The sequence below is a fragment of the Dipteris shenzhenensis genome, unplaced genomic scaffold (assembly GCF_047967505.1).
Source record: "Dipteris shenzhenensis isolate YYH24624 ecotype China unplaced genomic scaffold, Dip_SZ_1.0 scaf0541, whole genome shotgun sequence".
Classification (NCBI taxonomy): Eukaryota; Viridiplantae; Streptophyta; class Polypodiopsida; order Gleicheniales; family Dipteridaceae; genus Dipteris; species Dipteris shenzhenensis.
The window spans coordinates 390,152-412,921 of record NW_028239847.1 but is presented as its reverse complement, the minus strand read 5'-3'; the positions used below and the strand labels follow the sequence as shown (position 1 = coordinate 412,921).

Genomic DNA, 22,770 nt, shown 5'->3' with positions numbered 1-22,770 from the left:
ACTAGAACCCCTTGACCTACATCATCGGTGGTCAAGGTGGTAGACAAGAGGTGGTCAAGGTGGTAGACAAGACATAGAAGTAATCAGAAAGCCCACTTCTCATCATATGAGGAAGGAACAGCAGGATCTGTTGATGGAGATGCTGCAGCAACATGGGCTGAGGTAGATGCAGGGGCTGATGTAGAGGGTTTGGAGTAGCAGTCCCTCTCCCAGTGATTATCACGGCCACAAATGGTGCATGGATGAGCCTTGAAACAGTCCTTCTCCATATGATTAGTTTTGCCACAATGGGTGCAAGGCTTTCTTACCTTAGAACTTCCTTTCTTTGCTAAAAATGCAGTGTCAGTTACCTTTCGTTGTTGAGTTCTTTCTTCCTCTTGGAGAGCATTGATGATACCCTCAAGAGAAGGATTATCATGATACTTGAAGGTAGTGACAAGAGTAGCATAGGTGTCAAGTAAGATTTTGAGAAGCACAGCAATAGCAATATCTTCGGAGATGGGAGACTTGACTGACGCAAGCTGAACCATAAGACTGCGAAGATAATTGACATGAGAGGCTATAGTAGCTCCTTCCTGCATATGTAGATCAAAGAATGAGATCATAAGTGCAATCTTAGAGTTTTTAGATCTGGGTCCAAAAAGGGTATCCAAAGTGATCCATGCTTGAGAAGCAGACTGTATGTCGGAGATGTGATGAATGTAATCATCTCCAAGACCGAGCAAGATGATAGCATAGGCTTTGTCGTTTTTGGCATTGGGAACATAAGTGACAACTTGCTCAACGTCGGACTCTTCGGGAGCAGCACAGTGAACAATGTCCCAAAGACCTTCTTTCATAAGATGGCACTTGATTTTGATTTGCCAAGTATGAGAGTTGGACCCATTGAATTTGTCGATAGATATGAGAGAATGAGAGGAAGATGCCATGTGGGAAGGTCTTACCTCTTGCTAGGATGCAAGGGCAGTGTCTATTCCCTTACAATATTGCAAAAATAAATGAAAGGAGAGATCCAAGAAGCCGGTTCTCTCACCACTTTGTCAAGGCCATAGCATATGACAGCCCATCGAAGCAAGAGGAACCAGCAAAAAAGAGAGACTGCTCAGCAAACTGAAAGAGGCAAAGCACAGTACCTTAATCCTAGGCAGAGGCAGAGGTGCAAAAAGGGGCGCAGTCCAGGAGGTCGAATAGATGGCGCAAATCTCCGTGAAGATGGAGCAGATCTCGAACAGTAGTTGGAGAAGTGCGGCCTGTGCAGGTACGGATTCCGTACAGTCGTACGGATTGTACGGACTGTACGGACTATACGGAGTACGGAGTACGGACGGCGCTGATCTGTACGGACAACAGGTAGGGATTCCATACAGTCGTACGGACTGTACGGACACTCTCGTACGTTGATGCAAGAGCGGGTGCAGGAGCAGGAGCTGATGGGCGCAGATCTGTGGCTGAACTGCGCAAATCTAGCGCTCAGATCTGGCAGAAATGGTGCGCAGATCTGGAGCGGAAATACACAGATCTGGCGCGCAGATCTGGTGCGCAATGGCGGGGCAGAAAGAGGCGGGCAGATCTGCAGCGGGGGAGAAAAGTGAGAAGAGGCAGACTGAGGGAAGAGAAGAGGGATCAACCTAGCTCTGATACCATGTTGGAATATGGAAGCAAGAACTAGAAACTAGAAATGAAATAACAAGATTGAAAGACAAGAAATACCTTGAGAAGAGTGTAGACAAGACACAAGCTAGACAGGTAGATTGCAATGATGTGATCCATGAATATATGGGCCAAAGTACAAGACATAAAGCAAGAGTGCTTATGGGATAATTGTAGAAGTGCCACATGGCACACACTCAAGACATAAAGACTAGACTAGACTTAGACAAATGTAGACTAGGAAATAGTACACTTAGTGTGCACTTATCTCCAACATGGCATGCTGCCATTGTAAGTTTGATCACACTAGTCTTCATAATCTAACACTCCAACAAGCCCAGTAGAGATCAGGAGCTTCCGTCTTGGAGTCGTTGTTAGCTTTCCTTTGCAATATAGAACTCTTTAGCACTTTGCATGAGTTGTCTCCTTCTTTCTTTCACTTCAGCTTCTAGTATCTAAGTCATTTTTCTATTATTTTATGAGGTAGCATCTATGCTTGTATGTATATATAAAGGCATTGATCTATCCATCCGTGCATTGCATGCATTCATCATCCTTCCCTCTCTCCAGGCCTCAATGTGCCAGTCCGTCACCGTGCACACAATCTAGCAAGGACGGCTGGGAGGCAGATCCTGTCTTGAACATTGAAATATCATGTGATCATTCCTCATGGGGTGCACCAAAAAACCAATGTCCAAGGCGCTCCTAAATCCAAGCATCTGTAGGTCGTTTCTGCTCTTCCCTCCGAACGGCCCAACGATCGACAAATCCCAAACTCGTCTCAAAATCTCTTGCCTTCTGGCACTAGCGACTAAGTGATAGAAGTCACTAATATCATAGAGGGTTGCTACCACATGGGAAGCGGAACTGCCACGGTGAGGTCCTCCTCTGAATATAAGGCATCCGAAATCCTGAGACTAGCAGGGCGACCTCTCCTATGAGGCTCGGAGATCATCAAAACCACAGAAAAGTGGTCTAGGGTAGCAGCCCCAGTAGAAATGCATATCGCACCACCTCTATCCAAAGCCCAATCGTCAACATAGAATTTGTCAATGCGTGCATGAATTGGCATCTAAGGTCTCCTGTTCAACTAGGAAAACTAGAGAGACTGTGACGAGTGTAAAGACACCATCCAAACCAAACATCTCTGCCACTGAACTGAACAAAAAGGCATCCTAGGCTGCTCTCTCCAAAGAGTGAGTACCTCTTTCTCTACCCCCCTTCTCGTCATAAGGCAACTCCACCATGTTGAAGTCAACTCCGATGATCCATGAATCTACAATGGGGGCCCAAGAGATTGGTTTCTTTCATAAAAGGACACAATTCCCTCGATCGTTAGGGGCATAAAGGTTGAGAAAACCAACCTTATGTCCCCTAATTAAAAAAATGACCCACTGAGCTCTGGAGGGAATGATGATACCATGTCCAACCACTATGGAGAGAATAGAGTTTGAGACTGAAATGCATGTCCCACCCCAGGTAAGTGACCAGAATGTGTGACCTGAAAGCAATTTACCTGAGTTAGCACAATATCTGGCATCTAGCTTGTGTTCCTGAATAAAAAGAATGTCAATGGAGTCCCCCGTAACACCTGGAAGGAGTTGAGTACGGATAAGCTACCTATGCCGGCGATGTGGTATGCCACCAAGGCCATGTATGTTCCAACTAACAATGCTCATTGGCGGGAGGAAGTAGCATGGAATACCTTGCCCTGCCTAGTAGCAGAAACAAACCCCTCAATGGGGGAAGACCTCTTGCTCGAAGAGCGAGGAAGAGAGCCAAGTGGAGGAAAATGTATGGGTGAAAGAACTCGTCCACCTGAGAAGGAAGCCACCCTGGGATCAAAAGGAATACCAACCATTGCCTCACCAAAGGTAGAATGCACGAATTCCTCATCAGGAAAGTCCACTAGATCTGCAAGGGACAAAAAGGAGAGACGGGGGGTTTGAGATAGGTACGTTTAAGTATGGGCTGCTAGAAGTGTCATCGTTGGGATGTGTGTTGTTTTTTCCCTGTGTCTTTCCCCTAGGGGATTGTTGATTGGGGACGGTTCTATAACGACTTAGTGTTGGACAGTGGTTATCTCTGCGAGTTCCTCCACATGGACTTCGTGGTATGGAAGGATAGACATGTTGTGTATTGATTTCGAGTGGCCTCGGCCGCTTGATTCAATGTGAACGATCCTGAGAGATGGAGACGACTTGCTGTTTTCATATGAAGAGTCATGGATTAAGACAATTTTTATTCCTAGATCCTCCTTCAGGCTGAGTGTTGATGTTGTAGAGGTGTTCCTTGCTGTGGTAGGCTGAAGGAAAATTCTAGGAAGATGGCTGTTTTTCCTGATAGAGCTAGGCAACCCAATCTAGGATAATTTCTGCCTATATAAACAATATGAGGCGCTCGCTTCCGTCTTGACGTTCAGCTTTATCTCAGCCTCCCCCTTGACATTTTGCGCTCCATCATTGCTGATTCAGCCACATCATCTCCATCCCTTTTGACTTCCCTATTGCTTTGCCTACTTTCAGCCATCCTTCCCTTCACTTGCAACGATCTTCCTCTCTCCTCTACTACTTCTACGCACAAGATATCAGTTATGGCTGAAAGTTTCACAAGCTAGGGAGCAGCTTCACCTTGAGCAAGCTCAAAGACGGGTTGAGAATGATAACATGGAAGGATTTGATGCAAACTTGGATAGATTTACTACCCAATATGATGTGATAAACCAATCAGATGAGGTGACACAGCTGCTGCAGAATTTCCAAGCATTGTTCAAGAAGCAAATCCAAGACATCAAGGGACTCATTACCACAATTGAGATGAGACAACAATCCCAAAGCCATTCAATGATAATGTTGCACGCTGTTGCTGGCTTGACAACCAGTACGTTAGAAAGTGGGACGAATGTAGCTTTGGCAATGATCCTTTTGCAGGGGAAAAGAAAGATCGCACGCCTGAAAGCATGGAGACTTGGTTAAATCGATGTGGCAAGTACACTTCTCCTTTCATGCCTTCTCTCATGCGCATAACATTCAAATGGCCCAAGATTTGTTGAAGGGTAAATCCTTACTGTGATGGCATGAACTTAAAAATAAACCAATAAGGTGGGAAGAATTCCAAGTAGTCTTCAAATCTGAAATTCTTAACTCTGAGAATGAGGTTGTTGTATATCCGCGGAGTCCTAGTGTAAGTAGAGTCCTGTGTCCTACAGTTGTGTGGGTGTGAAGTGTCCTAAAGTCAACTTATCCTTTGGGTGGTTCTAGGGTCATTTGACCTTAGATTTGATTCCTTTTGTGTGTGACATCACATGTGAGGTCAGGAGATATTCCTCCACTGACCTCATCTGTGATGCAATGAGTGAGGCTTGCCCAGCTTATAAATGAGCATTGTACTTGCTGGATCTTATCAATCACATCAATGACTTTTGCTTTGGGGAATAGCATCTTTAGTTGAGCCTTATCTTATTGGAGCCTTTTCATTAGTTGGCATGCTTTACCCTAGGGCCTAGGACAGTTTGGCAATCCTGCTGGGGAGGGGCTGAGTTCTTACTCCCCCTCCCCAAATTCCTTATCCTCTTCATTTCCCCTCTACCTTGTGCTGGTCGACCTTACCCTCCACCCCTCCCTCTCCACCTCAGCCTTCTATTCCCACCTTATCCTCCCGTACGTTTGGTGATGCTGCAGCAGGGTGGGCAGGAGCAGCCCTTCCCCCTTTTTGATTTTATGATATGGTAATAGGGTCACCCTTGCTTTTGCTCAGGCAAAGGGGCTAGGAGGGCGAGATCTACGTGCTTGTATTAGAGGGGTTGGGAAGGCACAGCCCCCCTTTGTTGCTGTAACATAAGGACTACGGGGGCAGGAGCTTGTCTTGGTTCACTGTTGAGCACACAGGTCTGCGGTGAATTACCCCTCAGGCTGTTGTAAGCGCTTGGGGCTGTGGGGATAGGAGCACCCCTCCCCTTGTGGTTACAGCAAGGCTGTGGAGGCAGGAGCATAGAAGCCTTGATTCACTTGAGCCTCAGGAGTCAGTGGGAGCAGAGTACAGGCACCTCTTTGGCAGCTCGTGGGAGACTTATATCCTTCATGAGGACATGGGACTGCTCTTTATTTTTTCACTTGACCCCTTTTGGGATGTCGTGGCATTTTAGACCACCTCCATGGCTTTTTTGCCACATTGTTGAGGCTAGGGATAGAGTACTTTCTCTCCCACCTGTTGTATGATCTGTTTTGAATGGAATATATCACTCTTTTATTTATTTGATTCACTTGAGCCAGCTCCTCCAGCATCAAGAAGCATTAACTGATGCCTGCAATCTCAAGAGATGAAGCAAGAATCGTCGATGCACTGCTAGAGCTCCAGATCCTTCAGGTGACGTAGGAGAGAGTCCCCCCTCCACCCCCCTCTTCCCGCGCGCCCTTCTTCTTCTTCTGGTGGCAACGGTGGAAAGGCAGCTGGGAATCACCTTGAATGGACTAAAACCAGTTGTACAATGTTTGGCTCTAATATAGATAGATGATTATTTTACCTATTTTAAAGTTATTTTATGTTAATTGCACATTATCTTGTTTAGGCTTTGTTCTTTGAAACACCAACACACAATTGGAAGTAATTTGTTTCAACTATGAACCAGTGTATGCTTTGGTCATCGTGGACTTTATTTGCACTTGTTTGTAGCTTTATTGTTTGCATTGCACATGTTTGATGCTAGTTGTGCATACTTCTATTTGCAAGCCTTGCCTGCAATTATTTTCCCACACTTGGTTATATTCTGTTTGTGCAATTTTGAACCTGAGCTATGACTTGGCACTACAAATTTGGAGGGTTTTTCTTCCCTTTGTCAAGGCTTGCAGGGGTTCCCTCTAGGGGTTCCAATACCCTTGCCAAGTTATGCGTCGACTTGCTTGAAGATTGCTCAATTGGGTCTTTACCAGTCTAACAAGATGGCTCTGATACCATGAGAAGAATGGGACAGAGGCTCCTAGACCGTGATGCCCTGAAACATACAGATAATCAAATGCGAACATGCACACGCGCACACACACAATTGTTGGGAGTGTGAAAATGCTGATCGCTAGCTATAGGACTCTCTTGAACAAGAGAGATGAATTCAAGCAACTGAATACTCTAGCCTGACAGTGTCCCACATCACGAAGTCACGTAAGATTGACCAATAGAATGGTGCTATGTTGGCACCTGCCACCTAATGTGGCCCCTGCGAAATCTGTAATCCTGCCAATGATAAACAATCATAGAACGTTCTACCAAGCTGGATGTATGTGGGAGTATGCCACCCAATGTGGCCCTTCAAAAGCTTTAAGCTTGCCAATTACAAACAGTCGCAATATGTTCTACCGACGCCCTAAGGTCTAACCTACAACTCTAAGAGCCAAGATAATCCTAACCATCTAATCACTCCAAGATGAATTAAATCCATTAACTCTATAGTTCATCACTCACTTTTCCAATATTGCCAGTCAATTTTCCAACTCATGTCCAAGTACTAGCAGGTGAACCGGCAACGGTATTGCCCTTGAATCTTGTAGTATTTAGGGCATCTCAGCAACGCATCCCCTCCATCTCCACCTTACGGATGTGGGTGCATAGTCTGGAATCTCTGTTGTGTCATGTGGCTGCAATCTCATGCCTTGCGTCCATCCAAGACCAACGAGGTCCAAAGCTGACCCATGACGATCCGTACTATGTGAGAAAGGTGGATTTACACATGCCTAATCAAAATCATCCTTGCTCAAGTAGAGGAAATGCTCTTTGTAGAAGGCCATTTTGGTGGCATCTAGCTGTGGTGGGGATATCCATGTTTGCTTAAAGTATACCCACCAAAGGTCATCCATATAGTTGTCTTTTTCTTGTTTGTATTGGGGGAGCTGTTGACAGGGATCGGAACATCAAGTGTCTCCAAGATCAAAAGGCAAAGAAGCAATCCCTCATTAGGCCCGTCCCCATATCCCCATCACAAACACTAGGTGGTAGACACAGCCAGAAAAAAGGCTTGAAAGCAAACATGTTAGCATCATCTGCAAAGATCCAAGGTCAAAAAGATTGCGCTGTTTATCAATTAAGAATGAAAGGAGAGGGACATTGGACTGCTAAATTAGTCTGGCCATTGGTAAAAGCAAACTGAGACGGTCTGGGTGTGAGGACCATCCCGGACGCAGGGAGGCCAAAGGGATCTGAAAGGTGCAAACTTTATGACAGAGAAAGGAATAGCCAGAATTGCAGATAGGGGAGGACCACAGTGCAGCACTGAGAAGAAAGGGAGCTGGCAGCAGCTTTGACAGTGAATTCGCAACCTAGCCAAGTTAAGTCATGAACACAGGTTTGCAGTTGTGGATTGTATTGTAACTAGAATTGCCTGTCGATCAGAAATTGTGTAATGCATGTCTCTTCAATCAAGCTTCGGCCCATGGTCCCTGTGGTGAGAATTGTGTATTGTCAAAATATAATCCAAAACAGTTCAGCCGGTGACTATTGTCTAATAAATGAGACTAAAGAAGCACAAACCTGTGAACAATACCGTCAACTTCATGAAATACTAGCGTTCTGAGACATATAAGAGATACCTGATTTTAGCCCATAAAGCTCTTTGCAGCTTGCATCATCAAACGACTTCAAGGGAAGAACTCTTAAAACTAGCAACGGGCTTAATCGCTGAAAAATGACATTGTCTAAACTTTGTCCTGGTTGACCTAAGTCTCCCAAGGTTTTGAACCAAATCTTGACTCAACCTGTGAAACAATAAGAAAGAAAAATAGAGAAAAGCCATCATTACAGCTTCTAGCCTTCATGTCGTATGTAATAATTTGACACAATAAAAAGCATCCTGCATCAAAAGACAACTTCAGTGCTGCCCGAAAAAATCAATGTATATGTGGTCACAAGAGAGCTTAGTGAAAATGGCACACCAAATGTCCTTCGAAATGAGAATAACATGAGACGAGACTCCAAACTATTAGACTATGCCGCAAAAAAAAGGTTCATGCACATACAGTTATGCGAAGAAGGGATATTCCTCTCTAATTACTGTGTCATAGATAAACGCTTGAAACATTACCAAGCAGAAATACTTGCCCTAATCATATACAACCCAAACGTATTCTTCTCTATTACCATAGCTTTGAGTTAGAGTAGCATGGCTGGGAAAAGGTAGGTTCCCATGGCAGCAACTCTACACTACGCCACAATTTCATTCTCAAAGCAACCATTGACGAGAACATGCTATCACTTGTGGATTTGAACTAAGGTATTAAACACCATGACTCAACAAATAGTATATTATTGCTCTATGGATTTCAGCAAGGTTTTTGACATCATGCCTCACTCTTGCCTCATCAAGAGGAGAGGAGCTATAGATACTAAGGAAGACCATCTACCTTTCCAAAAGGATATTATTACAACACTAATACTGTGGGGGTGTTTTTTAATTTAAAGTTGGTGATGTTTTTTTAAAATCCTTTTGTCATTTGACTGGGCACTTTCTTTATTGTCCTTGCTCTAGAGCCTTGTGGGACCTGCTTTTTGTGCATTTTCTCCCCAATCTTAGGTCCTTTTTGCACTCTCTTGGATCCTACACTTTACACAAACAAATTCCAACCCATTAAAGGTTAGCAAAATGCATGCATTCCTAGTTCTTGGACTAATCCTAGTCTCTTTGTATACGTCCCCACAACTCTCTTTTACCAATGCAAAGCAAAAGTAAAACAATAAAACTTATTTTTAGTTAACCAAAGTCAACATTCTTTGACCGAAGTCGATTTCTAATAAAGATTATACTTCATTTCTTGATAGAAGTACCAAATGGTGGCATCCCCTCAGCTTCTAATCAGTTCTTCTCAGTTTCCTTGTACAATTGCAAAACTTGAGGATATTCTGAAAAGAAGTCCTCATCAACCCACTTGGCATCATTCTTAAACTTGACAAGGTAGTTGCGGATGACCTTGCCTTTGGGCCCTTTCTTTTCTGTGTGGTATACAATTTGTTCTGGTTGGAGGATCTCTTCCATGTCTTCCACCTCTGGTGGCTCTTCTTGTACTGGTTCCGCGGGCATTGGTCCTTGGTACTTCTTGAGAAGACTCATATGAAAAGCATTGTGAATCTTCCAAGTCTCGGGTAATTGTAGTCGATACGGTGAAGATCCACCTAATACTGCTCATCCAGTCTCCTCCTGAAGAAGGTGTGCACCTCTGTATGCTGCTAATAAGAAAGGCCTTCCACGATTCCGCCCTGGCATAAGTCCCCGCACCACCATCTTGCATAGTAAAGCTCTGCACTGTAAATCTGGATCAATAATATTGAGACCCCCTTGTAGGGAGTATGAGAGCTGGTCCCAACTCTTCAATCTTGATTCCTAGCCTCAAAGCTAGGTCTTCAGAGATGAAATTATATGTTGCTCCTGGATCGAAAGATCAAAGCTTCTGGTCTCTTACTTTACCCCATGAGACGCAAAGTTCTCAAGCTTCGAGTTTAGTAGCTCTTCCCAACATATTAGGGATTCATCATGCCAAAGGCTTTGGCGGTTCTTTTGGCGTTGTCTGCTCCCTCAAACCCGGAGGTTTTTCGGGGCACTGGGCAGCCAAATGCCCTTCTTTTTCACAATGGAAACACTTTTCCTCCTTTCAGAAGGCCTCTATTTTCTCTGGTGGAAACTTCGGCTTCCCTTTGTAGGGCTTCAATGTACCTCTCGGCTTCTGAAACTGGAGTCGTCTTTGTCCCTGAACTATTGTGACCATGTTGCTTTTGAAGGCGTCTCCATATTTACCTTTTGAGGTAGTCATTGCTCGTAGCTGATCTCTCTTCGTTTCCTCAATCACTAGGGCTGAGTGCATCAAATCTCATAGCTTTGTCTTGCGTTCAATGCTCACTTGGGTGCAAATACTTGGATGTAGACCAGCTTGGTACTTTTGCATCTTTGTCTTCTCTAAAAGTTCCTTGAAGGGAGTAATGTGGAGGTATGCTGAAAAGAACTTCTGATCGTAAGTGTCAACCGTATCCGTAGCTCTCATGGATACACTCTCCCAAGTTGTATGAACCTCATCATAAAAATTCTTTGGCGAAAATTGCTCGAAAAATTGCTTCTTGAAACTCTTCCACCTCTTGGGTACTTCATCTGCCACTAAAAGAGCTCCCCACCATGCTCTGGCATTGCTTGTAAGATGGAGATTTACAATCTTCAATTTTGACTTCTCATGATAATTTCATGTCTAGAAAGCTATGTTGAACTGTCGGATCAAGTCCAAATCTTTCTCACTTGCCCCGTACTTTCCATCAAATGTAGAAAATTTGATGGACTTGCCTCCTTCTTTGAAATCCTTTCGTCTTGATTTGTTCTTCCTCCTTTTGCACCTAGAAGATGAATGCTCTCGGAATGAAGAGGAAGAAGAAGAAGAAGAAGAAGAAGAAGAAGAAAAGGAACTGGAGGAAGATGTGCTTTCTACTTCGTCTTCCATGAGACTTTGGACTCCTTCCTCTTTTCCTTGAATCTGAATACCTTTGGACTGAAGGAGAACTTCGGGAACGTTTTCTTGAGGCACGATGCTGCCTAGGAGATTCGTTAGAAACTAAGGGAGATAATCGGTCAATTCCTTCTTTGCGGAATGTGGAACGTGCTAAGACATCATCTCCTCGAACAGGTGCTGAAATCAAGGTATCTTTCTCAGGGACTGGAACTCCTCGATTCTTTCCTTTATGAATTCTTCATCGAGATCTTCATTAGGTGCAATAGGGCGTCTCCTTGTAGCTGAGCCGCCTCGTTCATAAACCATGATGTGGGAGATGGAAAATTGAACCCACTGAATCAAACTTGACTGGGCCTAAAGCAATTAATTGCAAAACCCCTACTCCTTCCAAGGAGGTAAACGCTTACGGGTGAAGATGGGAGCCGGCCCGATGCGCGATGAAGTATGGGTAGGTATGGCTCTTGGTTGTACACTAGTCAAGATATGACCCCAAAAATACTCAAAATAATATAGCGGATTTAGCCCGACGTGTCTTCTTCAACATCGCTGATATCCCATGCAACTATCTTGCGCCTGCTAACTCCACTTGCCGCTGCTTGAAGTCTATTCGGATCTGTTCAAGGAGTCTTTTTTTTTTTTTCCCCAAGAAAAAGACTTCTATTAAGTAAGAGAAAAAACCCGCGAGAGCAAGCTCAAAGCGGAATACATCATGAAATCATGAGGATTAAAAAACCCCCTCAGAGTGCGGTGGAAAACAACCAAGGCTGAGGCTGAAAGTGCCACCTCAACCCTGTAGTAGTTTCAGAGAAGAAAGGAGAATCCTTCCATTCCCTGAAGAAAGAAGCCCTCCTAGCTGAGGCTGCACGGGAGTCCCCCTGCATACCTGTCCATACGGCCATCAAAGTATGTACGATGTCTGTCCAGATACTAGCCAATGTGTGCGAGGGATGAACCTGAGTACCCTCCAAAGCCTCTGTGCATCTGGCTCTCCAGATATGCCAGGATGCTATGCTCGCTAGAATCTCCCAAGAAGTATCCACAGAGGCATGTACAGCTGTAAAAGGAAGGTGTGGTACCACATCCAACGAACAGGACTCAATCCGATGACGTCGAACCGAAATGGCCCGAGAGGAGTCAACTCCCTCATAGAAAACCTGAGGTCCTGTAAGAGAAAGCCAAGCCACCGAGCCCCATGTCATGAACAATGGTGAATGGGCAAAGTGACTGAAAATCCTGGCTACCCCCATCCAAATCATCCTCGCCTGTCTGCAATCCCATAAGCAATGCTGAATGGACTCCGAAGCAGAAAGGCATCGAGGGCATGTAGGGTCGGCTCCGAACCTGGACCTCCAAAGGTTCACTGCAATCCCTCCATGGATAGAAAGCCAAAAGAAGATAGTGATCTTTCTATTCCTGTGGGATTTCCAGAGTCTCCTCTAGAAGCACCTCTGCTGATCCGCAGTAATACCAAAAGTCTCCCAATGAGGAACTCTGGAGGGTCTCCAACCTCTACTACTGAGCTGATATCTCCTGGCATTACTGACCGTGTAACGAAAGAAGGGGATGCTCTTCTCTCGATGCCCTGCGTCAATCCACTCCCACTCTCCGGGGTCCCACTGCAAATACCTGATGGGAACTCCCCCATAGAGCCAAAGCCTCCAAGACCCGGTGGAGAGTAGCCGGGGGTCTGGGTCTAGGAACCACTCTGAATCTGATCCCTGCATCAAAAGACCTACAACCCTGATAGGCTGAAAACCAGACTCAAGAAAGATGTCCTCTCTGGACCTGAGCAATCTGCCACCATCCTGGACACTAAAAACCAAAGCATCCTCCTGTGCATCTCGAAAGGCCAAAACCTGAAGCGGAACCCCGCCTCTCGAAAAAGTACCTGCCCAAGTGGAGGAAGTGAGTGGCATATCATCTGTGTCTACCCAAACCTCTGGAAGGGCTGCCTCAATCTGCAAGATCCTCCCTGCACTCCCTCTGAGATGTCCTGTCAACCTTGATTTGGTCTCCTCTGGAAGCCTGCGGAAAGCTTTCCAAGACCCCATAGAAGATGCAGGTCCCCTTTCCCACCTGGACCACTGCATGTAGAGTGAGGCACCCAGTGGTCTGCCATGATCATCTAAAATACTGTCATTCCACATGATGGGTTGCCTATCAATCTCTTCCCAAGAGGAAGGAGGAATCCTCCGAAGAGTGCTTCTAAAACTGGCCCAAGCTTTCAGAATGGCAACCATGAGAGGGGACGAAGGTGACCTGAGGTGTGCTGTGGTGAAGATCCATCTAACACTGCTCATCCAGTCTCCTCCTGAAGAAGGTGTGCACCTCTGTATGCTGCTGATAAGAAAGTCCTTCCACGGTTCCTGCCCTGGCATAAGTCCCCGCACCACCATTTTGCAAAGTAAAGCTTTGCGCTGTAAATCTGGATCAATAATATTGAGACCCCTTCCTGTGTAGGGAGGATGAGCATATGTTTGGCCTTTTCTGGATGCCAAGTCATCCCTCTCATTTTCCCCGGGTTTTAACACATGAGCCTTAGGCCATAAGCTCTGGACAAACTCGTCCACTTTTTGAGTTTCTCTAATCTCGGTCATTAGAGCACTCTCTAATACCATGAAACTCAGGTTCTGCATAATGCGAGACAACGCATCAGCAACCTTATTATCTTTCCCTCTTCGGTACCGAATCGTTAAATTAAACTCCTGCATGAGCTCTGCCCACCTAGCTTGTCTGCGCCCCTGCCGCCAAGCAAAATAAATCCAATGCTGTCCTGAAAGAAGTGAGCGTCTGTGGAGTGGCATCCAAGTAAACTGCTGTGTCATCAGCCAACTCACTGTCAAGTAGCTCCTCTTCCCTTCTGATGGGAAGTCTCAGCCCAAAGATGTCAGCTTGAGATCTAACATAGATACTTATAGCTTCGGCCACGAACAAAAAAAGGAAAGGAGCAAGGGGGCATCCCTGACGGACTGATCTCGAAATCTGAAAACTCTCACCCCTTACCCCACCAATAAGTACCTGGCTGTGGGCTGATCTGTACAAAGAGGAAACACCTCTGATCCAAGCATCAGTAAAGCCAAAGCGTAGAAGGGTGCCCTCCAAAAAACCCCAATCTACTCTGTCATAAGCTTTTTCAAAATCCAAAAGTAGAATGGCAAGATTCTGGCCACTCTGCATGGCCCACTCTGAAGCTTCCCAGAAAGAAAAAATGTTATCAAAAATGCTTCTGCCATGCACAAATCCCGTCTGAGTGTCATGAATGAGATCAGGGAGAAGTGGCTGCAATCGGAGGCTGATAGCCTTGGCCAGAATCTTGTAACAAGTCCCCAGAAGTGTGATAGGCCTCCACTGGGACACTAAATTTCTGCTACCTCCTTTTGGGATAAGGTGGATGAGACCCTCTATAAGCGACCCACGCATCTCACCAGAGTCCCAAATGGCCTGCAGGGCTGACGTAATATAGTCTCCAATCATATCCCAAAATGCAATGAAAAAAGACGGGGTGAGGCCATCTGAACCTGGGCACTTGCCCTTGTGAAGGGCTGAAAGTGCAGTCCTGAACTCTGTGTTGGTGAAAGGTGCGTCGAGTAGAACATGCATACCCGGATTCACCAACACAGGGATGCTCTGCCAAATAGCCTGTCTAGCATCCTCTCTATCGTGTGTCTCAAGATCAGCAGTAAGAAGGGTGGCATAGAAATCTGAAGCTATGCGTAAGACATCATCAGGCTCTGTCTGTAAAACCCCATGTGAGTCAATAAGCTGGGATACACTCTCTCTACTATGTCTAGGGCGAAGAGTAGAGAAAAAGTGTTTATTGACTCTACCACCCATCTGAATCCAGAAGGCCTCCCGTGCATGAAAGGCATACTCTGCTCTCTGATCAAGCAATAACTGCAGATGAGCCCTTGCTGCAGCAAGGCGCTCCTGAATCCAAGCATCTAAAGGCCGTTTCTGCTCTTCCCTTTGCAAAGCTGCCAACTGCTGGCGAACACCAATCTCACGTCTGAGAATATCTCGTCTCCTGGTACAAGCAATTGAGTGGTAGAAGTCGCTAATACCAGAAAGGGCAGCGGCTACATGTGATGGATATGGCTGCCCACCCTGGACATGAGCAAACCATATCTGCAGGGCTGCCTCTGTAAGGTCCTCCTCTGTGTAAAAGGCATCTGGAATCCTGATGCTGGCAGACCGGCCTCTTAAGTGAGGCTCTGAGATAGCCAGCACAACAGGGAAGTGGTCTGAAGTGGAAACCCCAGCAGCAATGCATACCGATCCACCTCTGTCTAGTGCCCAGTCATCTACATAGAATTTGTCAATGCGTGCATGAATAGGCATTTGTTGCCTCCTATTCGACCAAGAGAACAGGAGGGACTGTGGCTGAATAAGAAAGGCATCATCACACCAAGTATCTCTGCCACAGAAGTGAAAAAGGAAGGCATCCCAAGCTGCTCTCTCCAAAGAGTGAAGTCCGCCTTCTCTACCCCCTTTTTTGTTTGACGGTAACTCGACCATGTTAAAGTCACCTCCAATCACCCATGAATCCACAATGGGGGCCCAGGAGAGCAAAGTCTTCCACATAAGGACACGTTCCCCTCTAATGTTGGAGGCATACAGGTTAAGGAAACCAACCTTACGCCCTCCAATCAAAAGAATAATCCACTGAGCTCTAGAGGGAATAATGACTCCGTGTCCAACAACTAAGGGGAGAACCGACTGCGAAACTGAAATAGAAGTGCCCCCCCTGGTGCCCAAGGCAGGCGACCAAAAAGTATGGCCAGAAAGCAACTTGCCTGACTTGGCACAATCTCTAGAATCCAGCTTGTGCTCTTGAATAAATAATATATCAATGGAACCCCTAGTAACACCTGGATGAAGCTGATCCCGGATCAGCTGTCTACGGCGGCGATGTGGGACGCCACCTAGGCCCTGTATGTTCCAACTAATAATCCTCATCGACGGGAGGATGTAGAGTGGAACACCTTACCCGACCTAGTGGCGGAAACAAACCCCTCAACAGGGGAAGGCCTCCTACTCGAGGAGGGAGGGATGGAACCAAGTGGTGGAAAATCAACAGGGGAAAGAATCTTGGCACCTGAAGAAGAAGCCCTGTCAACAGGAAACCCAATCACTGGCTCCCCAAAAGTAGCGGGCACAAACTCCTCCTCTGGGAAATCTGAACCCTCTGCCAAGGCTGAAAACGAGTTCCTGTGGAGCAAGCCAGACACCGGAGTGCGAAGGATCCCTTGTGAGGGAAGAGGATCAATAGTGTAAGCTGTCCCCTTCCCCCTATCCAAGGGAGGAAGTGAGGAATGCTCTCTATCCTGTGTCTGCCCAGCCGCGGAGACCTCTCCTGCCTCAAGAAGAGCATCTGGCACCGCTGGATCTAGGGAAGAAGCTGCAACCGGGGAGGAGGTCGAAGCTTCAAGGAGTCTTTGGACCGTTGCCACCAAGGAAAGTAGCAAAACCGCACTCTGATACGACTGAAACCAAACTGCAGCAATGCTAGGCTCCCTGGAATCAATTCGCAGCAGGTCTAGGTGCCCTAGAGTGAATTTGCAGCATCTTTGGTGGGCACCAGGTAGGGCTGGAAACCCTAATCGCAGGAAGTACAAATGGCTGAAACAGAAATGGCAGTAGGTTCTCTCTTTCGTACGGCACTTACACGTGCAGATGATACAAGATCTTGGAGCTAGAGTAAATTGCAGTTCAGCCTGGAGAAGAGATAGTTGATTCCCAGCAATAGATAGAACTCTGGGAGTGGGGGAGAGAAGACAAAAACACCACACTAGGGCCTAGAAATAAGGGCTGGACCCCTCTGAAGGTCTTTATTGCAATAGAATAATATTTGTACAACTGGCTCTTGAGAGAGCATGGAACTGAGTACAACTCTGAATACATCTGGCAGGCCTTGGCCCTTTCTTTTATAGACTTGGCCTAGCAAAAAGCTAGGGCCTGCTTTCTAAAAGCTACTTTTACATAAAAGCCAAGATTTAGGATTTACTTCCTAAATTGGAGGCTTTAGGTGTCTTTTTAGTCTTGTGGGCCCTCTTTTTAAAGAGGCGCCCCCTTGTCCTTGCTTTAGAGCCTTGTGGGACCTGCTTTTTGTGCATTTTCTCCCCAATCTTAGGTCCTTGTTGCACTCTCTTGGGTCCTACACATTGCACAAACAATTTCCAACACTCTTACCCATTAGAGGTTAGCGAAATGCATGCATTCCTAGTTCTTGGACTCATCCTCACAGTTCCCTTTTACCAATGCAAAGCAAAAGTAAAACAATAAAACTTATTCATAGTTAACCAAAGTCAACATTCTTTGACCGAAGTCAATTTATAATAGAGATTATACTTTATTTCTTAAGAGAAGTACCAAATGGTAAGAAATGTTGCCACATGAAAAGGAGATGGCACTTCATCTTGGAAATGAGACACCAAAATCTACAAAACATCCTCTATGAGGCCATCCTCTGAATACTGGCAGAGTGGCGTCTCAAATGAGGTTCAAAAATCAACATAACCATTAGATGATTGGGCATTAGACAAAGGCGGCCCATTATGCATTGCAGCATGGGTTTCCACCTCTAATCACTTAACATAAATTCGTCTATCCGCGCATGGATTTTTACATGTAGTCTCCTGTTCGACCATGAGAACATGAGCGAATGAGGCAGAGTCTGAAAGGCATCATTTGTTCAAGCTATCTCTGCCACTAAGCTAGAAAAGGAAGGCATCCCAAGCTGCTTTCTCCAGGAAGTGGATGACACCTTCTCTTTCTATCTGAAGACAACTCCATCATGTTGAACTCACCTCCAATAATCCAAGAGTTTGCAATGGGGGCCCAAGAGAGAAGTTCCTTCCCATGATCCTCTCTATGTTGGGGGCATAAAGGTTGTGAAGACCAACCGCATGTTCCCCAATCAAATTTTTTTAAAGGAGACGAGAAAGAGAGAGAGAGGAAGAAGAAGAAGAAGAATATATTATCGTCCTCTGAAGACCAAAAATCGGCCTATGGGACCTGAAACAATACAAAACCTTACATACATAAAGACTCCTCCCTCAAAGGGGAGGGTAATAAGAGAAACTACCTTTATGTCTAGGTGAGTTTCTGTGCTTGAAAAGCTTAGATACAAATGTTCCTAAAGCTGAGGGTGACGCCTTATGTAGCAAATCAGCCAGTCTGTTATGTCCCTCAAGAAGAGAGCTGAACTTTTTCCTAATGTGTGCATAGTAAGGGCATATCATTACCACGAGAGAGAGAGAGAGAGAGAGAGAGAGAGAGAGTTCACATGATTTATGAAAAGTGAAAAAGCCGATACATATGGTCTTAGAGACAAGTAAACATGTTCTGTGCTATGTACAACACCATACATGGCGTTCTAATGCTTATATCATGTTACATCCCTTTAAAACTGAGGATGCTTCACTTTAGGCCCACAGTCAGTGATAAGTGATCTTTCTTCTCTAAAGACTACTTATGTGCCCTCCTAGCTTCCTTGATTATGTGGCAATTGCCCTTGCAGAATTACAAGGAACTTGCAAAAGGGCTTCTCTGCTTATAGTGATACTGGACCCTGAATAAAACAATCTGTTCAGTTTGTTGGAACTTGTTCTTTCATCATTCTAGAGAACTGTTACTTTCATTTACTATTCTGATTGATGGAAATTATGTGACTTTTGCTTGAAAAGCAGGCAGTATGAGGTGGATCGTTTTTATACGTTTCTTGTTTTTTTGTGTATTTTGTTTAATGCAATGTTGTCCTCATGAGTTTTTAATATACGTGTATAATGAATCCATCTATGATCAGCAGATTATTCTGCCTTTGTTGAGGGAACAGTTGGAGTATGCAGTACAAAATCATGCCACACTGGAAGCAAAGTCTTGTGTCTTTGCTCTCTGCAGCTCGCTTTGGGTAAGACCACCAGTTGCGCCACCAAATTAGTTGTTCACTTTGCGTAGACAGTGTATAGACCAGTTATTGACATAAATTTTCTTTTCAAATGTGTAGTTAAGAGGCAAGCTGTCTCTCTACCATGAATCTATGGTGCATATCCAAAGCTTGCTGGTTCAAATTTTGTTATGGCCTTGCATGCCTACTGATGAAGGTCTTCCTCTGATGCTTTTCCTCTGATAATCATTTTGGAAACTGTTTCTCGAAGCTATTTTTGTTTTCATATTAAGAAAAGCGAGGCATTTTGTTTTTAAAATCTCTGTTTGGTGAACTGCTGGTTTTCTCCCATTAGCGTCATCGTTTTGTGCAATTATATCATATCTGTCTTCTTTAAGAAACCACTGATTAAAAATGTAGCTATTTCCCTGTTGCATCTATGATGTGCGATTTCATGCATATTCCTCCTCCTTGTGCAGATCTTACAGTAAGTACTGTGTGTATTCTTTAGGCATCCTTGCATATTCACACTTTGACTTGCAAATTCACTTAATTTTTCTGCTTATTTTGCTAAAATAAGAATATTTTTGCCCAGAGAAAATTAGATATTGACAAGCAAATTTTCCTATTTCAAGCATTGGTTATGCTAAAACCTGAGGAAATTTGTGCCCATCAATAATTTCGAATTCTTATTCCAATCTGAAGTAGTAGTAGCTCGCTTTGCCACAGAAGTAGCTCACATTCCTTGCCCTGGTGCCCCTGGCATATGAAGAGCCACATAATCTGAAAACGACAGATGAGTTGGTCATATAAGCTTGGTGCAGCGCTGACAAGGCCTCATGAATGTCCCATTGCCCTCTTGTACCCAGGTGCTGGTGTGGCATACGACCTCCTTTCACATAAGCACTAGTATAGTACGCCCATATAAGTTGTATCTGAGCAGATCTGAACTCTATGTAGTGCATGCATCTCATGCCAAATCCTCTTATAGGCCTGTAAGTTCCATACGGAGGAGCGATTCCAATTTCCAACAGCATGTACACAATGTTGACGTGTGCCAAGTGGATGTTGTAGAGGTTGGCCTCTATCCCATGATTGTAAGTCATTGGGTGACCCAAAGACATCGCCAAGTGTTTGGCTGAGGGGCTGATGGAGAAGCTCTTGCTGACGAACAAGCTTCCCAAAGGTGGAAGGCTTTGTCTGGTTGTGTAATGAATTTTCACCATGATCATTAGTACGCCCATCCATCAAGTATAGTCTTGCACAATGTTTGCTGCTCAAAATTGTCATGACAGCCGTCTCTCTTTGGCTGTTGACAGTCTTCATCTCTCAGGTTGTCATTTCTATGTTCCACTGTGCCCTCATTTAAGCGTTCGAGTATTTGCAGCTATAATAAACATGGGAATACTGGTGTTTGTGGTGGATGCTCTTCAAGAATAGCATTTGCATGGCTAGTCGTGTGTTGGTCATTGTCATGCTGCATCAATTTTGTAATGCATTTTCGAGGTCAAAACTGTTACATATTACTTGTGCAGCATCGTTCTTGCTATGTCCATTATAATATATATATATATATATGTATCCCTTTGCTTTTGTTTTCAAATTTTGCATGTTTGGAGTTTTCAAGAGTGTGTACATTTAGTTCCTACCTTGCATAGACATGCATATTGGCTTATGGATTTTTTGTTAATTTCATTATTAGGTATCTTTTCTCCTTGTAGGGTGTCTTCTTCACCAAGCTGGCTGTTGTCATCCACATCTTCTGTGCATTCCAAGACTTTCATGATAATCTCCATCATTGAGCTGCCATTCCTTGCTGCTCCTCAATGCCTTTCCCCTAAATAAGTTTTTAACTTGCTTGGGCTGTTCATCATCCAAGGTTCTCCCCTTCTGATGGAAGATCTTTATGTGTTAGTCTTAGAATTTGTGACTGGAATTTCAAATCTACCCATTAGAAGCTCTCTCATTGCTTTTGTATGAGTACTTTTGTTGCTTTTGCATAAGCCTATGCAAGTGTTCTCTAGTTCTTGGCCTCTTTGTGCAACCTGCAATTTTTGGCATGCCTTATCAAAACTGCCATCCACTTAGGAACAGACTTCATGAATTTGGAAAGGCGTGGAACCTTAACCAACCATGTGCATATGTATACCCACCACGTCTATCCTTTGGTGTGCGGATACTATCCCAAATGCCATGCATTTTTTTCTTACTAGAGTCGTGGACATCTTGGAGTACCTGTCTTTTGCCTTCTTGAAGCCATGCAAGTTTATAACATGGCCTACTGCGAAAAAGCTCCAAAATGGCCTAATGTTGCAGTAGTTATCCCTTACATGCAGTGAGAGAAAATATTACAAACTTGTGATGAGTACTTGTTGGGCTAGCTTGTGTGCTAGTCCCACTATCTTATTGTGGTGTTCCAAAATCTCTTTCAAGTAGCTTCCTAGCCTTTTGAGTGGCTGCTCCAGCAGATAATCTCTGCTGCCCTGCTGTCCCCATAACCTTTTGTGATGTGTGCATAGGCTCTACATTGTAGGAGCATGCTGCTCATTTTCTACCGCCCTTGTGGGGCAGGTTTCGCATGTTCTTTCCTCTCTGGGGATCGTGGGGCTTGCCCACCTACCCCTCTCTACCTCGAGATCATGGGCACTAGTTCTGATTTTGCAGATTAGATGCTTTTTAAATATTGATATGTCTTCCCTGAGGTATTTCTGCGTACATAGCTGTCCACTGAGTTAATTTCCTATTTGTAGAACTGCATTTTTGTCCCCGATTTCACGAAGTTTCTGTAGCATTTTCTGCATCACTATCTCCCTGATTTTGCATGCATCTTCTGGTACATCAGTGGCTGTTATAACCTAAGATTCCATCCGCTTCATTCCCTCTTTGTGCCGATCCATGATTTGCGTAGCTTTCATCGTCTTTTATGGCATCCTATTGAAATCCATCTTCTCAACTTTGTTGAGGTAAGCCATGAATTGACATAATGCTTTCCCTCCTGAAGGTATCATACCTGTTTCAGCCAGTAGGATGGGGTAGGGTGTCTGTGCCTTAGCTCCTAACTCCACTATCAAGAACGTTTATGTAAAGTTTCTATTCTTTTCTAGAATGTCCTAGAGAGCCTGGGGGCAAGGTGGGCATCCGTATAGGAATATTGTCTGCACAAGCATGGTGTACAAAAATTTTCTCATTTCCCAATTCCACAAATGTGCCTTCGTGCATTTATTTTGGAAGCTATATAAGTCTTTTAAGCCTCCCAGAATCCTCCTTTCCACTCACGCATTCCATTTGTAGTTGTATGTGAAATCCAATCCTAGATATTTATATGTGTTAACTGTTTCCAAGGGCTCCCCTTCAATTGTGACATCCACTTTGACATCCACTTGTTTGTTATGTGTCCCAATCAACATTACCTTTGTCTTATCTATATTGACCTGCATTTCTGGGTGTTTGCAGAATTCTCTCATCCAAATGTGCTTGCAGGCTCTCCTTCTTTGCGACAAATACCACATCATTTTCATAGATAAGCATTAGCAAAGTGTACCATGCAATCTGAACACCTTCCTTGCTATGCATTCTCATCCACTCTTCCAAATCCATCGATAAAAGACCGAAAAGTGTTGGTGAGAGGGGACAGCCTTGCTTAACCCCTATGTCACTGCTTATTACAGCATTCCCCTTGGAGCATGACCCATCCACTAGCGGTTGTGCTAACTCAGCTAGAACCTTCTCATAGAGTCAGTATGTGGCTTCTTTGAGAGAGAGAGAGAG

At 44.7% G+C, this 22,770-nt stretch overlaps 1 protein-coding gene across 1 annotated transcript in view; it reads left to right on the top strand.

The window, feature by feature from the left end:
- Positions 1-22,770, top strand: part of LOC147878129 (uncharacterized) — a 114,086-nt gene that overhangs the window by 52,647 nt on the left and 38,669 nt on the right. The window contains exons 3-4 of the mRNA XM_087372396.1: positions 18,925-19,026; positions 19,123-19,219. Of these exons, the coding sequence (XP_087228522.1) occupies positions 18,925-19,026; positions 19,123-19,219 (199 nt within the window). The remainder of the gene's footprint in view (positions 1-18,924; positions 19,027-19,122; positions 19,220-22,770) is intronic.